The sequence below is a fragment of the Myotis lucifugus genome, unplaced genomic scaffold, assembly GCF_000147115.1.
Source record: "Myotis lucifugus unplaced genomic scaffold, Myoluc2.0 scaffold_246, whole genome shotgun sequence".
In the NCBI taxonomy this organism is placed as follows: Eukaryota; Metazoa; Chordata; class Mammalia; order Chiroptera; family Vespertilionidae; genus Myotis; species Myotis lucifugus.
The window spans coordinates 1468569-1469754 of NW_005871294.1; the positions used below are offsets into that span (position 1 = coordinate 1468569).

At 41.5% G+C, this 1186-nt stretch overlaps 1 protein-coding gene across 1 annotated transcript in view; it reads left to right on the forward strand.

The window, feature by feature from the left end:
• The window catches only part of SMU1 (SMU1, DNA replication regulator and spliceosomal factor), a 21726-nt gene that overhangs the window by 17421 nt on the left and 3119 nt on the right, over positions 1–1186 (forward strand). The window contains exon 10 of the mRNA XM_006098783.3: positions 251–418. Coding sequence (XP_006098845.1) covers positions 251–418 — 168 coding nt within the window. The remainder of the gene's footprint in view (positions 1–250; positions 419–1186) is intronic.

The window sequence follows — 1186 nt, forward strand, 5'->3', positions numbered from 1 at the left end:
GATAGTGTCAGCCTGTGACTGAAGGGTCCAGTCTATTCCAGTCAAGGGCACATGCCTGGGTTGCGGGCTTATTCCCCAGTAGGGGGTGTGCAGGAGTCAGCTGATCAGTGATTCTCTCTCATCATTGATGTTTCTCTCTCTCTCCCTCTCCCTTCCTCGCTGAAATCAATAAAAATATATTTAAACAAACAAAATAAATAAAACCTCAAAGCTGTAGAAATTCTTAGGCTTTAATTTTTTTTTGTCATAGATATGGAATATGAAGACCACAGAATGTTCAAATACCTTTAAATCCCTGGGCAGCACTGCAGGGACAGACATCACTGTCAACAGTGTGATCCTGCTTCCTAAAAACCCAGAGCACTTTGTGGTGTGCAACAGATCAAACACAGTGGTCATCATGAACATGCAAGGGCAGGTGAGTGCTCCGGAAGTGCCTGTGGACCATTCCCCAATCAGCATGTCTTGGTCCTGGCCCTTCCAGTAACCAAATAATGGGTTCACCACTCCAAAAAGCATATAGACTGTATTTTTATTCAAATGCTTATTTAAACTATATTCTTCAGCTTTTCAAAAGTTATCTCCTTTCCCCAGGGTTTTTGTATATTATGTTCTTCTTTTGCATCCTTGGGGTAAATGAGGCTCTTCCCTCTGCAGAATCTCATTGAAGATTTTAAGATTAACAATTCCTGTCAGAGTGAGGGAGATAGAATGTGTCAGTTACCAATTTGGAACATCTAGCTACCACATGATCTCAGATAGAACGCTAATAGGTGGAGGGCAACCATATTTTCATGATGTGTATTTGTAATCAGCACATTTGCATGGTTCCCAAGGAACCTCACTTTTGTAGCACCAGGGACATTAGAAGCTTCAAGGTTGAGGTCTCGAGGCCTGGGAACATGTGGTGGTGCTATTGAAATGTTGGCTTGGGCACTTGGGATTCTGCTGAGCATGGAGAAGACCCAGGGGCTTGTGTATGGAACTCTATTTCTTTAGTCCCTATAACTAATAGAAATTGGTGCTTTAAGATCCTTGGTTGAGATGGTTGGTCTGTGGTATCTGCTGGGCCCTGCATAGTAACTATAGGTGCCTACTTCCTCATTTTCTACTTGACATTTTAAAGACTTTTTATTAAACAAAAATAATTTTAGATTCATAAAGAAGTTGTTCCTGTGTACTCTTC